General features: G+C 46.7%; 2 protein-coding genes across 4 annotated transcripts; both read left to right on the top strand.

The window, feature by feature from the left end:
* Positions 1-27: 27 nt before the first annotated feature.
* On the top strand, positions 28-5,195 carry acsm3 (acyl-CoA synthetase medium chain family member 3). 3 transcript variants are annotated; one of them, XM_047028459.1, is made up of 15 exons: positions 187-349; positions 456-496; positions 670-876; positions 964-1,174; positions 1,422-1,629; positions 1,759-1,902; positions 2,290-2,446; positions 2,815-2,894; positions 2,988-3,111; positions 3,618-3,698; positions 3,783-3,884; positions 4,110-4,237; positions 4,444-4,543; positions 4,629-4,748; positions 4,864-5,195. In XM_047028459.1, exons 2-15 carry the CDS (start codon positions 488-490, stop codon positions 4,948-4,950), a joined length of 1,758 nt encoding a protein of 585 aa, XP_046884415.1. In that variant the 5' UTR covers positions 187-349; positions 456-487; the 3' UTR covers positions 4,951-5,195. The 3 variants fall into 3 exon arrangements, with proteins under 3 accessions (XP_046884414.1, XP_046884415.1, XP_046884416.1); XM_047028458.1 differs by having other exon boundaries at positions 28-496; XM_047028460.1 differs by lacking the exon at positions 456-496.
* Positions 5,196-6,258: 1,063 nt separating this feature from the next.
* Positions 6,259-13,700, top strand: map6d1 (MAP6 domain containing 1). The gene is made up of 3 exons (XM_047027479.1): positions 6,259-6,957; positions 7,988-8,333; positions 11,605-13,700. Exons 1-3 carry the CDS (start codon positions 6,416-6,418, stop codon positions 11,680-11,682), a joined length of 966 nt encoding a protein of 321 aa, XP_046883435.1. The 5' UTR covers positions 6,259-6,415; the 3' UTR covers positions 11,683-13,700.
* The last annotated feature ends 672 nt before the right edge of the window (positions 13,701-14,372 follow it).

The raw sequence follows: 14,372 nt of genomic DNA, 5'->3' as shown, positions 1-14,372 counted from the left end.
CACTTTTGCACAGTAGATACAAAAAACTTGGATTTGATTCGTGACGAATTAATTGTTGCGCCTGATTGAGATATGTCTAGGCTACCGGAGACTTAATCAATGTACAGATTGCTGTAATATTAAACAAGGTAGTGTTTCTGATCGGCTTCAGTCACCTCCGCTTACGTACGTTGTTTGCGTAAATCACATTCTCGTACGGTGGAATAGCGTAGATAGAATACAGCTGCTGTAACAACAGTAAACTTTGGCGTGGTTGACAATCGTTTTGGAACTGAAAAACTGCGCAGTGAAACACGCTTACATATTTGGTTGCTGAAGCGCCACCTTATTGTCACGTCTATATCCAGAGGTTTGCAAACTTGCATTGTTATGAACTCCGGGAATGGATAACCCTAACTTGTTGTAATCCTACTCTCCATTCTGCTTGACCGCCATATTAATCCTTTGCTTCACAGCGTGAGATCAGCCTGGCTTGAGAACATATAAAATGTTGAAGGTAAAAAATGAAATATTAGACTCATTTTTACTTTTTGTGCTGAATTGTCATTAATGTGAGGCTTTATGACCATTGCAACTAACTTAATTCCTCACACTCCAAGGAATCATAATATGCATAGTATATTACGGTGCACATAGTATGTGTACTAATCATATCATTTCTTTTTGTAGATGGGGACACTTGGTATCTTACCATCCAAATGTCAAACCATGCTCAGTTTTTCAAGGCTAGCTACATGCCAGTTTTACAGACATAAGGCAACTCTTCCTCAGAACTTCACGGACTATGAGAGCATCAAACAGAACTACAACCCCCAGATTCCAAAGTATTTCAACTTTGCAAAGGATGTTCTTGACGTGTGGGCAGAGAGAGAGAAGGTGCAGCGTTTACAAAAGATCAAGTAACCTCCTGTGGTCTTCTTTGACCGTCATATGAACTGGTCCTAACATGATTCTGACTTTCAGAGTGGAGAGAAAACCCCCAACCCCGCTCTGTGGTGGGTGAATGACAGGAGGGAAGAGATCCGATGGAGTTTTGAGGAGTTAGGGTTCCATTCCAGAAGACTGGCTAACGTTCTGTCGGGCCCCTGCAACCTCACCAAGGAGGACCGGGTGTTCCTCATCCTCCCGAGGGTTCCAGAGTGGTGGCTAGTCAATGTCGCCTGTCTCCGAACGGGTGAGTAGAACCATCCAGAACCTCATACCACAACACTGGAGAACTCTGCTGAGTCATGCTGCCTGTCAAAGCAGAATGATGACAGTGGGATCTAAAGATGCATTCCGTAGGCAAAAATATGGTTCTACATGGAATATGCGGGTGAATTCTGAAAGTTTTGTTGTTGTTGTGTACTTAATGGTTAGGCCTACACGTAGGCTAGCCATCCACCTGGTCATGTGGTCGTCCCTGTGTTGTTCACCCTCAGGTACAGTCCTGCTTCCAGGCACCGCTCAGCTGACAGCCAGGGACATCCTTCACAGGCTGCAGAGCTCTGGGGCCCGGTGTGTGGTCACAGACGAGTCTCTGGCCCCTCTCCTGGACTCTGTGGCCCCACAGTGCCCCTCCCTGCAGGCCAGGGTACTGGTGTCCCACAGGAGGAGAGAGGGCTGGATGAACTTTGGAGATCTGTTGAGGTGTGATGTCACACTGAGGAGTTGTCACGTAGTCTCATTCTGTTCTACACAGATACAGGTGACGGCGTGTTTTACGTCGTGATGGAGAAACATTTGAATTTTTTTTTCTTCTCATGGTGCCGTCCTTAGTAATGTCTCCAGTGACCATGTGTGTGTGGAGACTGGCAGTGAGGACCCGATGACCATCTTCTTCACCAGTGGGACGACCGGCTCCCCTAAGATGACCCAGCATAGCCACTCCAGCTATGGCCTAGGCCTCACGGTCAACGGAAGGTACGGCAGCAGCAGCTGTGTGTGTGTGTGTTTATTTGTAGTCATAAATATCACTGAGACCCTTTAGATTGTACCAGGAAGAAATGGAGACCTCTGGCATTGCCTAATTGCACAAAAAGTATTGATTCAGACTTTTTGATGTGTTTTCTCTTTTTGGCCTTTCTCCTCGTTCCATCTCTCTCTCTTTCTCTCTCTCTTTCTCTCTCTCTCTCTCTCTCTCTCTCTCTCTCTCTCTCTCTCTCTCTCTCTCTCTCTCTCTCTCTCTCTCTCTCTCTCTCTCTCTCCTCCCCTCCTCCACATCCCACTTCTCTCTCTTTACCCCTCCTCCACATCCCATCTCTCTCTTTCTCCCCCTCCTCCACACCCCATCTCACTCCGTCTCTCTAGGTACTGGTTGGATCTGACAGAGAAGGATATATTGTGGAACACGTCTGATACAGGCTGGGCCAAGTCAGCGTGGAGCAGCGTGTACGCCCCCTGGACTCAGGGCTCCTGTGTGTTCGTACATCACATGCCCCGCTTCGACAGCTCCACCGTCCTGCAGGTGTGGTCACATCTGCTGCTGTAGCACCCAGTCTGAACACTAGAGAGTGTTGTAGCACCATGTTCATTGCATAAACTGCTTCAATGAAGAAAAAAAAAACGGTTCCATTCTTCAAAGATCTTGTCACATTGATCCCACAAATCTCAGCACTTCTTGCTGTTTTTCCACTTCTGGTTAGATGCTTAACTGCATTTCGTTGCCTCAGTACTGTACTCTGTGCAATGACAATAAAGTAGAATCTAATCTAATCCTGGCTAAAGTCAATTGAATTTTATGTTAATGTCAATTTGATATTATTGTATTTATATTTACTTCCCTAGTTGCTTTCTGTTACTATTGTTATTTTATTGCCATTCTTCCTTTTTCAGACACTGTTCAACTATCCTATATCTACATTCTGTACTGCTCCCACTGCATACCGAATGCTCGTACAACATGACATATCCAGGTATTCATTAAAAAAATCGAGCTAATCAGTTGCTCCATTTGAAAATGTAGTCCGTAGAAAAAATCTGTACTGTAATTTGTGTCGCAATACCAGATACAGCTTCCAGGCCTTGCAGCATTGTCTGTGTGCAGGAGAGCCAATCAACCCAGAGGTGATGGTGAAGTGGAGGGAGGCCACAGGATTGGACATTTATGAAGGATATGGACAAACTGAAACAGTGAGCTCGGTTCAGCGGGTTTCTAAAGGTTTAACAAAGGGCTGTGAGGTTTATACAGCCGTGGCCACAAGTATTGGGAGCGACATACATTTAGTGTTTGCAAAGCTTGCTGGGCCTTGCCATCAAATGACTGCTAACATAATTTCAGTAAGTCATTATCAGCACAGGGGAAAGTGTGAACTAGTTCTAGCCAGGTGAAATCACTATCATTCTGATTGGATTTTAAGAGCAGATTGACTGCTGTAAAAGAGGGGACTATTTGCATATATTTATGCATAAATGTAAATGTAATATATTGAAAATGTTCGCCCCTAAAAAGCTAAAAAATATATGAAATGTGTCTTATTGTATTCCAGTATTCAATAGAAACATGTGAAAACATTTTCCTCAAATACTGAACCAGCAAACCTTGCAAAACACAACATTTGTCATTGCCAAAACTTATGGCCACGACTGTACAATCTAGAAGCTTTTATAGGATCAGTCATGTTGGAATCCCCACCCAGGTTCTGATAGCTGGCACCTTCAAAGGGATGAAGATCAAGCCTGGCTCCTTCGGAAAGGCGTCCCCAGCTTATGATGTGCAGGTAAACACCAGAGGGCAGAAGGTATTCTAAATCCAAATAAGAGAAGGTCACATGTAGGTGTACAGTGCTGTGGTGTGGTTCCAGGTGGTGGATGAAGCTGGTGAAGTCCTGCCCAGAGGAGAGGAGGGGAACCTGGGCATCAGAGTGAAACCACACAAGCCCTTCTCTCTATTCACTGAATACACGGTACTCTTTTCTCCTCACTGCACTAGTCATTTTGTCTAGAATCTTATCAAACGACGCTTTGGTGATATGGTGATATCTTCAAAATGTATGCATCTCTCTCTATATAAAGTATCTCTCTAGCTCTCTCTCTCTCTCTATCGCACACACACAAAAACACACATACACACTTACACATGCAAACTTACACATATACACACTTACACACATACACTCTCTCTCTGGCAGGGGGACCCTGAGCGTACTGCTGAGTGCTACAGAGGGGACTTCTACCTGACAGGGGACAGGGGCTTCATGGACGAGGACGGCTACCTGTGGTTTGTGGGCCGGGCCGATGATGTCATCCTATCAGCTGGGTAATATTTCCACACAGTAATGTATTCAGGTCACTAAGATCTGCATTAGCACACTTCGTTAGACCCCACTGTCCAGCTATCGCACATGAAATAAGACGCTCACTGGTCCGTTAAACACCTTTATGAGACGTAGGATAATAGTGCTGTAGATCATGGAACGACTGAGAATAGGGGTGCTCTGATTGGCCATACTGCTGTGTCTGCAGGTACAGGATTGGTCCGTTTGAAGTGGAGAACGCTCTGATAGAGCACAAGGCTGTCGCGGAGTCTGCCGTAGTCAGCAGTCCACACCCAATCAGAGGAGAGGTACAGTATGGCTCCAGGAAGACACCATAGTTGGGAGGGGGAACTAGGATAAGGAGACTAAAAGCTGTTTGTTGAACTGTGGCAGGTAGTGAAGGCGTTTGTCGTGCTGACAGAAGAGTATAAGTCTCACAACCCGGACCAGCTGGTGACAGAGTTGCAGGCACACGTGAAGAAAGTGACCGCTCCTTACAAGTACCCTCGCAAGGTGACTGTCCCCAGCCACCCAGCCACCGTGTGAACGTTAAGTCAGCCGTTTGGTCACCTGTGCCATTTCACCGTGAACTTGTGTGTTTCTGTCCCACCTTCAAATCTCTCCATAGGTTGAGTTTGTGGAGCAGTTGCCGAAGACTGTGAGTGGTAAGATCAGACGGGTGGAGCTACGCAACAGCGAATGGGGACGATCCTGACATCATCAATACACACACCGGCGTTTTTACAAATGGGAATAGTCTTCTCGTTAAATCAAAACCTCTATGCGATCTAATGACTGCTCGCTGCTACCGTAAGGGGCCATTGAAGTCAGGTAAACAGAATCCAAAAATCAGCAATCTATGCAAAAATCACATTTCACTGACGCCACTTTATTCTTTATGTAGCTTGTTGTTGATTCTACTGTGTATGTGTCTTCGAGTAAATGATCCTTTTTAAAACAGTTCATCCTGGTCCTCTTCTGTTTAAAGCACAGTTATTGTTTGTAGTGACAATGTGTATTGTCACCCCACCCCAAAGTACCACGCACTCACGCACAAAGGCTTACAAATACACTGTATGTTAGGTGACTTATTTTGTTATTTGGTGGGGACTCCTTTAGTCTTGCCTGTATGAGCCTCTTTTCAAAGAGAAACTGCATCAATACCTTTTGATGTTTGATGCATAGACAGCGTATAATCCATCCTATCCACACAGTAATAGGCCGTATTTATGTATTCTTCTGACAAAGGTTTAAGTCTCACTCTTGTGGCGTTCCATCAGAGAGAAGCCAGCAGGGATGAAGCAGGATGACACTGATACATCAAACTCCCTCAGGCAGTCTCCCACCTTGTCCCTGCTTCCATCAGCGTTTCAGACCTATTCATCGCTTTAGTTCAGTTTCTCTATGAACTCATCCACCCACCGCCAGAATGCCTCGAGGAAAGACATATTTGGACTGCATGACCACACTATAGCCTAGTATGCATAACATGTATATGACCTTTTCGAGTTGTGAGTCTGTCTCTGAAAAAAAGCATGATATCGTGACACATCCATCACCGGTAACAAGAGTAGGTAAGCCTGCCCCTCTAAAACCATGGCTGGTAATCAAGGGGCCCATTATTCCGGTTGTGTTCTGGGTTTGAAAGCTCTTTGACTCATCATGGGCAGTTGTTAGCAAGGTGGTTTTTGATGGTCGGAGCCCAAGTATTATCACTATAGCCTGCTATTGAGAATTTGTATTTTCTAAATGCCTGTTGACAAACAGGAATTATTTGACTGGCTTGGTGCAAGAAACAACATGTTGCTTTCTAAACAGATGAAGATGTGAAATATGTATATCAAACGATAACGTCCAATATGCTTACGCCTGTACACTTCAAAGAAGTAACTTTCATTGCCACGATTCCACTGCATCTAGTCAAAACCTAAAGATCACGTGAGAGGAATGTGCAATAACAGCGTCCCCCGTACAGCGCGCGAGCGACTGCGCTCTGTTCATCCGCTACACTTTGGTATTTCAGAGCCGGTGACATGAACAAGGTTGCGCTCACGCTCAGTTTTCCAGGAATGGGCACACGCACACGGCGCTGTTTCTGAATGTAACCTTTTTTTTTCTTTTCATTTCTTTCTTTTGTTTTTCTTTGCGTATCTCCATTTTTTCAAAATAACCAAATCGCCATGGCTTGGCCGTGCATCAGTAGAGTGTGCTGTCTGGCTCGGTTCTGGAACCAGTTAGATAAATCGGATCTTTCTGTACCTCTGACTATTCAGAACTACTCGGACATCTCCGACCAAGAGGTTCGATCCGTGACCAAGCAGGTGCCAACGGATCTGGTTCCGAGAAACAACTATTCCACCCCGGACCATCGTGGCTCCCCGCCGGCAGCGGGGGAAGCTACAGGGAACCGGAGATCTCTTAGGGGACGGAAAGAGCCCAGCTTCAAACCCAGAGAGGATTACCAGCCGTCAGGCGTGCCTTTCCAGAGTGTAACCCAGTATAAACAGGATTTCAAACCCTGGCCCATTCCTAAAAAGGAGAATTTCCCTTGGATTAGCAATGGCGGGAAATCGGGTGACAGCATTTCGGATAGCCCCATAAACAGTCACCCTAATGCACACCCACATACGAAGGATGAAAGGGTGGAGAGAGATGAGCGGAGCAGGGCGCCCAAGTGGGGAGAAGAGCATGGGACTGGAATAGCCAAAACCAGCTCTTACAGGTAGGTTGTAGTATGTTTATAACTCAGACGATGTTGTCTTTTTAGAAAACCTTCTTTTGGCAGCACCTGGCTTTGTCTACTGTCTCCAGTGTTGCTTCACGCACCGTATCTGCATAGCCGATTTATCTAACCTGTCAACGTTTGGAATGCAGTGCTGGTTCTCACATAGGAAAATAAAAACGTAGTCATATTTAAGACAACTTATTTCGTAAACCTCATACACTGACAAATTGGGCCGACAACATTCAGTTGTTGAAACATTATTCCCTTGAGGCATCCCTGACAGTAAAAGTAGGCAGTGCTTATAGGCACACAAAACGATGTTTACACAGCCTAGTCCATATTTTAACATATAGAAATGCTATTAATTATGCTATTAATTATGTAAAGGCTTAACTCACTGTCCAATGTATTATTCACTAAGAAGCCCATGGTAGGGAATCTACAGATGTATTTCATGCACAGAAGATGACAGTTGGCACTGATCGACTTTCAATGCATTCCCACAGAGAACCGTTCCAGCACAGACAAGTGTCCACAGACACTGTCTATATCACACACGTCCGTTGCAGAGAAACTGCAGACGAATTTTCGATGACAGATGTTCTGTCAGTCTGTTGCAGTCAACCTTTTGATGAAGGCTACAGCACCCCCCCCCCCCCCCCGTAATCTCATTCCGATGAGCCTCACCCATCCGTGGCCCCCCTGCCCTCGCCCCCTGACGGGCGTCACCCCCCTCACGCCCCATTGGGGCCTCATCATTAGAGCTTCGCTCTCCACTTGATTGGCTTGTTCGCTCATGCCTCTCATATCAAATTCCCCCAGCCTCTCAAACACAAACACTTAGGCTGCTGTCAGGCCGGCCGCATGATTAGTTTAGTATAATATACACCGTAACGTGATTTACTCCCCCATGTTGTGTATCGTTTTATCCAGTGGAGGATGGAGCCATGCAGGTTGTATGAAGATGATGAGGATTTAACAGGGCACGTATTCCTGTTTCCTTCCCCTGTGATTCCTCTCTCCACAGGCAGGAGTACAGGGCGTGGACGGGGGCCAAACCAGCCAAGAGCACCAGGAAGCCCCCTCCAGCGCTGTACGCCAGCCCCGGCCAGGGGGTCACCCACCCCTACAGCAGCCCTGGGGCTGGGGCGCCCCACCTGCCCCCGGAGACCAGCTACCAGGCCGCCTTCAGCGGTGGAGAGGCCCACAGGCACCCAGAGCTGCAGCACCAGGGGGACCACACCACCACCAACGCAGCCACCCCCACCCTCCAGCCCATCTCTGCCCCCCTGCAGCCCAGCCCCGTGCCCTGCAGCCTGCAGCAGAGCAGCCTGTCTGAGAGGCCCGAGCTCAGTGTAAGCACCAGGGGAGAGGTGAGACCCGGGGCCTGGCTCTGCCATGTGTGTCACACTGGGGCTTCAGGGCACAGGCCCCCCCCCTCAGCTTATGCTTCTGGGTTATGTTTTCTGTGTCTGGGGGTCAGATGGAGAATGTCCCTGTACTTACTGTAAGTCGCTTTGGATAAGAGCGTCTGCTAAATGTAATGTTTTGCCATGTCATGTTAACACCTGAGGGCATGTGTGACGTATAGGACTGTTTTTGTGCTTGATTGCGGCTGGTTGTTTCAATAGCAGTTCAGTTTTAGCGTGAGACTACCTGGTGCTTAAAGTGGTGTCCCCCCAGTTGACCACTGCGTCATCCACCACACTGTCCTCCAGCAGCTAACAGTGACCCAGCTGTTTAAACAGGACACGCGTTACGTAACGGCCCCAAATCACTGGGCTCATGACTTTGACCTGGATAGAGCAGGCATGATGGGCAAGAAAAAGTAAGTAGATATTCAGAGATTATAAAATGTCATTTAAACTGTCCCATCCTCTCCCTGGTCAGTGGAGCCAGGGTCAAACATTGCATGACAGAAGTTCAACTTTTTTCATCTCCAGAGGTTTGGTGTCACCTCTACCCTCCCCCCCCCCCCCCAGCCCCAGCACTCTGCCATCTGCCTGCGGAGGGCTGGTGCTGGGCAGGAATGACCCAGTCATGAGGAAAGGACAAGCAAATCTGCCCGCCACGCTGTCACTCAGAGTCTCCTCATTCTCAAACCTGCCCCCATCGCAAGTTTCACTTTTTATTTGGATAAATATTGACATTTGTCAAGGAAAAAGGTTACAGAATGTTTTGTCAGTGAAAGTTTTACAGTCCAATCACTTTTAGGTAATGTTCTACAATGCTAATGTTCCGGAATACTCTTCTGCTCTACAGTTCTAGAAGACGATGTAGAGAGGAGTCATTGGCAGGTCAGAGACTCTAATAATAACTGTGTCCCAGTTGGAGTATGAGTTAAATGTGTGTTCGGGGTGTTCGAGGATGAAACTCGGCAGATATTGAGTAGGAGGTGAATGGGTCCAAATAAGACAGTCGGTTGCGTTGCACATGTATTCAAAGTAGACATTTATCCTAAGTAGCTACCCACCAGTTCATCTGTATTTGAACTTCTGTCTCATAACGCCCGCCCACCTAACGCCCGCACCCCCCCCCCCCCGCAGCCAGAGACCCAGCACAGCCTCTGCTCAGCCTGCCAGCAGCAGGAAACAGCACATGAACACATAGGGTCGATATCCCCTAATCCACCACAGTCACTGTCTGCCCACGCTCTGCCAAACTCCACGCCACTGCCCCCCCCCCCTCCCCCCCCTCCCACTGAGGTGTCTGACCGAGCAATAAAAACAAATTTCCCTTCTCAAACACACACCAATGAACGGTCACCTGCTCGATTCAGCATCAGCGGGTGATCGTTTTGGAAGAAAACCTCATGTGTCCAGAGGATTCAACCCTAAACACCAGCTGAGTCAGTATGTTGTTACACTTTTAGATTTTCATCAGTTTATGTTTTAACGCCGCCATTATGAGAATTAAAACATAAGTCCCGATTATGCGGCTGAAGCTCAAAATTGATGCACTCAGTGACGTTGACGAGAGAGTGATTAAAAGCACATTGTTCCTCACATCAGCCTGCCCTGTCGCCTAGCAGACGGACGACTGAGGGTTCTCCAGAACGTTTGATTCACAGTTCCAGATCTGAGACTCATTCTAGTTTTCAGACACAGTAGAGGAACGTGTTCTAGACCTGGAACAGGTGATTGGTCAGGCTGATCCTGAAGTGTGAAATGAAAGGGGAAGTCATTCATTTAAAACACTGTAAAAGTTATTTGGGAAAATATGGTTTGAATCCATAGGGGTGTTCCATAAACTGTTGACAAGGACAGATGGGCAGTGTTTGTGCTTTGAACAGCACTCACGTGGACGAAGAGGACTGGGGAATAGTGTTCACACTGGCTTTCAACTGCATGAAGAGGGGATAAAACAGGCTGCAGAGACATAGCATCCTACAAATCAGCACTGGCATGATGTACCCTCCATGTACCCTCCTCCCCCCACACACACTCTCATTCCCTTCCTGTCTCCCCAACTCTCCATAACTCCCCTGGCCCCTCTAGCTGGAACCCTCTCTCTTCCCTCCTTCCTCCTGTATTTGTTTCTTTCCGCCATTATCTCTGTCTCTCCTCTCACCTCCTCCCTCCCCAGCCTACTCCTGCCCCTCCTCTCACCTCCCACCCTCCACCCTCCCCCCCAGCCCCTCCTCCTCGCACTTGGAATGTTTCCCTTTTCCCACGCTGCCTCCGACTATAGAAGTCTCTTGTGCCAAATCGGCAGGGTTCTGTTCTGGGACAGAGGGAGAGATGGAGAGCAAAAACAGACAGAGAAGGGGGTGGGGTGCAAGGAAAGAGAAGGGGAGACAGAGAGGAAAGTGTGTGTGTGTGTGTCTGAGAGAGAGAAGGGGAGCAGAGATACAAAGAGAGGAGAGGAAGAGAGAGGGAGGGAGGTGTGAGAGACAGAGGAGAGAGAGAGAGAAGGGGGGCAGAGAAAGAGGAGAGGAAGAGAGGAGAGGAAAAGACAGAGAGGGAGGTGTGAGAGACTGAGAGGAGAGAGGAAGAGAGAGAGTGAGCCACATGATAGATTATTTGCCATCCTGTTAAAGCGTGATGTGTTGCAGTGGGTTGCAGTCTTTTTAGCGAGAATCTAATTTAGGAGAGAGGCAGACCTGGCTGTTGCACACAGTGTAAAAGAGAGTGAGGGGGAGGAGGGAGGGGGTGAACAAACACACACACGTAGTCTTCACCTACTTTGTTTGAAGACATAGTTTGACATATTTCATAACATGTATAGACAGCTCCAATCAACAGCGTAGTCACATTCTATTTATCATTTCACTGTAGAAAGGATTATTGTGACATATGGCACTAAACCTCCTACTCAGAGATGTTTTCATAATCAGACAATCAATGCCAATTCTTCACTTGTAGCATAGCAATTCATATTCACAGACCGCTGGCAGGAATGTCATTCCTCCGTTGCAGCCCCAGTTCCTATGTACAGTATGTGTGTGTGTGTGTGTTTGTGTCCTCTGAGAAAAGCTGCCATCAGCAGCTTGTGATAGCAGTGATGTATCCTGTCTGCCACATCTCTGACAGCAGCCCTGATGCATTGTGACTGCCACCCAACTCACTCCTTATCACATCCCAGGGGAACCTTTCCTTTTATAGATGGTCATTCTGGATGTGTGTGTGTGTGTTTGTCCCTTAGGTGCAGTTGGTGAAGACCAAGCTCTCTCCAAATCCCTCCGCCGTGTTTCAAAGTGGACCGAGGATCTTCAACATCTAAAGTTTCAAAATCAAGCATTCCACTGGGCGCAGAGTCACAATCTGTCTGTTCCACACGCCACGAGCAATCTATGCAACGGAATGTTCTAGACAAGTAAGGCATTGTCTGTAGAATGTCTTCAATTATGTATTTGTTGAAAGAGGATAACAAACCAGATGTCACAAACAATAGAATACTTTTACAATCCTATCCCTATTGCTATGGAATTGAATATGCATGTGAGAAAATAGTTTGAAAACAAGCTTTTGCAGTATTAAGACACTCAAAAGAGAAACTGGCTGCTTGCTATATTGTGTGTCGCCTGTTAGTACAGTATGTATGTTTCTGTATGTACAGTATGTGTACACCTGTTCCTTTGGAATGATTTGGTCGTATCCTGTGTGTGTCCACTCTGGCCATTGTAAGAGGGTGGGGCTGCTTGATGTTCAGTGTAAACTCACAGCACTTTGCCCTAAAAGTATATAGTGGTTTCTTTGATCTCTGCTAGCCTTTGATTAAATTACAACAAACTTTGAATTATTTATTTGCTTTATATTCAACTAGTTTACAATTTTGCAAGAGTCAATTTGTTCTAGTTTCATTTTGTAAAAAATTGTTGTTTAAAGAAAACAAAGATGAAGTATATGATGTAAATGCCATTAAAATAAAAGAATATTAGGTTCTTATAAAAATGGATTTACCGAGTCATTCGTCCATCCTAATCATCGTCATCATGGGTCTCTCATGATGATGGTGCCTACATGTTCTGTGTTGTGTCTCTCGAAGCACCTAGGTGCTCTTATGTGAAGAGTGAACACAGGAGATAGATGAAGACCTTTTGCATGTCAGTCTAGTGTACCAGTGCTGGATCCAACTATGTAGAGCTGCAGCCCCTTATTGACTGTGATGCTGATGATGACAACGGTTTTTCCTGTCATGTAAGACGCACAGATCCTGTAGCACAGCAGGAGCCCTCTTTCTCTGTGTGTTCAAGCATGAAAGACAGTGAGAAGAGGCCGTATGAAAAGAGCCATTTAATCAGAATGATTCATATCCTCCAGGAACACTGTGAAGCGTGCTCCAAAAGGTGCTCCATGTTCATCAAGACAGCTGGTAAATGCATGAATTCCCTGCCGGAGTCTAGGACTCCAGGAGTCTGGGACCAGGACAGGGCAGCTGGGCAGGCCTGGATCCAGGCAGGCAGCAGGGATGGAGATGGTGCCTCTCAGCCAGGTTAGGTGGGCCCATGTCAGCTACTCAATAGCGGATAGTGACCCCTCGAGCAGAGGGCTCTCACTGGCTGGTCATGCAAGCAGTCTCCATCCCCACCTCTGCCCTGTGGGTTAGTCTCTGTCCTGTAGTCTAGCATCTCTGCCTCTTAATCTGCCATCTCTGTCCTGCAATCTACCGTCTGTACCGTCATCTACTGTCTCTGTCCTGTGATCTCCACACTTCTTCATTTTCCTCTTTTGGCCATTTTGGTGCTTGGGTGTCTCTGCCCTGGTAACATCTGTGGTAGAAAAACCTTGTGTAGAAATGAAACACAGGTTTGTAAACAGGTTCTGTTCTATTACAAGAATATTGATCGTATTTTTGGTGAGCACTAAAAAAAAGGAAATACAACAGTCAGATAAATTCTACAATACATTAAATTTGGTCAAACAGGCAATACGACCACTCAGGCCAGAGGACACACACACACACACACACACACACACACACACACACACAACACGCAACAGGTCAACTTCCAGTATCACACAACTGCATACACAACACTTCAACAACTCAGCACACAGCCATTTTCATCCGTAATACTGTACACTTACTATTACAAACTCATCCATTCATACAGACCATACACCACTATTATGACTTTGCTGGTTTAAGGGATTGATTTACAATTAAACAAAAACAGAATTATGAGACGTTCATACAGTACTCAACTTGGTCATACATTTGGGTTATCACAGCATACATACTGCCAACATATGGATCACAAAATGCACTTGTATTTGACAAGGGAGTCAAACCAGGTCCAATGGGAAGATAACATATTATCCCAGACTCACTACAATGGGCATCAATTCTTCCTGTATTTTGTTGTCGGGTGAGAGCAGCACTGACAGACATGTTCTTATGGTGGACGAGTCAGTGCTGTCAGTGCTGCCACTATCAACACACAGGACTGCAGGTCAGTGCTGCCACTATCAACAGACAGGACTGCAGGTCAGTGCTGCCACTATCAACAGACAGGACTGCAGGTCTGTGCTGCCACTATCAACACACAGGACTGCAGGTCAGTGCTGTCACTATCAACACACAGGACTGCAGGTCTGTGCTGCCACTATCAACACACAGGACTGCAGGTCTGTGCTGCCACTATCAACAGAGAGGACTGCAGGTCAGTGCTGTCACTATCAACACACAGGACTGCAGGTCAGTGCTGTCACTATCAACACACAGGACTGCAGGTCTGTGCTGCCACTATCAACACACAGGACTGCAGGTCAGTGCTGTCACTATCAACACATAGGCCTGGAGGTCAGTGCTGCCACTATCAACACACAGGACTGCAGGTCAGTGCTGTCACTATCAACACATAGGCCTGCAGGTCAGTGCTGCCACTATCAACACACAGGACTGCAGGTCAGGGCTGTTTTCACCTCATGCAGCACTGCATTGATTTGGAGGCTAAGGTCATCCTCTGT

This window comes from Hypomesus transpacificus, chromosome 10 (assembly GCF_021917145.1).
Source record: "Hypomesus transpacificus isolate Combined female chromosome 10, fHypTra1, whole genome shotgun sequence".
Lineage (NCBI taxonomy): Eukaryota > Metazoa > Chordata > Actinopteri > Osmeriformes > Osmeridae > Hypomesus > Hypomesus transpacificus.
Note: the sequence above shows the minus strand (reverse complement) of the source record. Positions and strands in the feature narration are given on the sequence as shown.